General features: G+C 43.1%; 2 protein-coding genes across 2 annotated transcripts in view; one reads left to right on the forward strand and one right to left on the reverse strand.

The window, feature by feature from the left end:
• Positions 1 to 400, reverse strand: part of TEOVI_000750000 (uncharacterized protein) — a gene marked incomplete at both ends in the record, with an annotated part of 426 nt that extends 26 nt beyond the window's left edge. The window contains one exon of the mRNA XM_067222729.1: positions 1 to 400. Coding sequence (XP_067078830.1) covers positions 1 to 400 — 400 coding nt within the window.
• Positions 401 to 579: 179 nt separating this feature from the next.
• Positions 580 to 975, forward strand: TEOVI_000750100 (uncharacterized protein; the record flags this gene model as incomplete). The annotated part of the gene is made up of 1 exon (XM_067222730.1): positions 580 to 975. One exon carries the CDS (start codon positions 580 to 582, stop codon positions 973 to 975), a length of 396 nt encoding a protein of 131 aa, XP_067078831.1.
• Between the last annotated feature and the right edge of the window lie 110 nt (positions 976 to 1,085).

Raw genomic sequence — 1,085 nt, forward strand, 5'->3', positions numbered from 1 at the left:
CGGCGCGAACTTGATCAAGCTCCACCATTTGCTGACGAGTGAACGCCGCTGCAATGGCCTGTTTTTCTTGAGTTACCTCACGGGCACGGTAGAGCCGTTCAGAAGAACGATCCTCATCCTCCACCAGCTGCTGGTATTGCTGTTGGAGCGCTTTCAGCTCGTTCAGCCCATCAAGACGATCCTGCTGCACCGCAAGTTCACCCAGTTTTTCGGCATACGGTTCAAACCCACCAGGCACGGCATCGACACGATCGAACAATTCGACACGAACGTGCTGACTTGTGGGCAGTCCGATAACACGAGCAAGAGTATTGCTCCACTCATAATCACCGCCAATCCGTTCCAAGCAAATGTAGTCACTTACATTGACCTCCAAACACGATCTGTTCATTCCCGTCATTTACCTCAATACTCGCGTATGGTTTACTCCACGTTGACACGCGTGGTCACTACCCTCGCAGCCACGTGACGCGCACGAGGAGTTTTAACAATAAAAACTTGATAACTCTCTCCTCTGCTACTTACACTCTCAAGTAAAAAATTAACACAAACTACTTCCTACCTATTACAGTCAGTGATATGCTTAAAAAGATTAATACCTTTATTCTCTTTTCCTCTTGTCCTCAGGTTTACAGGAAAATACGAAAGGAATCAATCAATCAATCAACATATAAAGAGGATCAGCATCAACACGCATGCAACAACATGATCATCCACGAAAAAACATCACCAAAATCACGAGCAGCCGCAGCTACAATACACACACACAAACACACAGATGCGCAAAAACGTACACCGATACCACCTTTCTATATATGTCATAAAACAAGCAGCAACAAAAAAGCAACAGAAAAGACACAAACGCACACAAACACACAGAAATTTAAAAATGTTAAAAAACAAATCCACATAAAAAACAGCAACAATATATATGCAAAACAGCACAATCAGCACCAACGTACAGAAGCAATATAAAATATACAAACAACAAAAGCTACACACAAAAAGTCAATAAAGCATCCACACAGCAGTGTATGGACACTCGTGGAGACTCTCATCAATATCATCCTTCTTTAGGTTGTGTG

The sequence above is a fragment of the Trypanosoma equiperdum genome, assembly GCF_001457755.1.
Source record: "Trypanosoma equiperdum strain OVI genome assembly, contig: ctg_1685, whole genome shotgun sequence".
NCBI classification, from domain to species: Eukaryota; Euglenozoa; class Kinetoplastea; order Trypanosomatida; family Trypanosomatidae; genus Trypanosoma; species Trypanosoma equiperdum.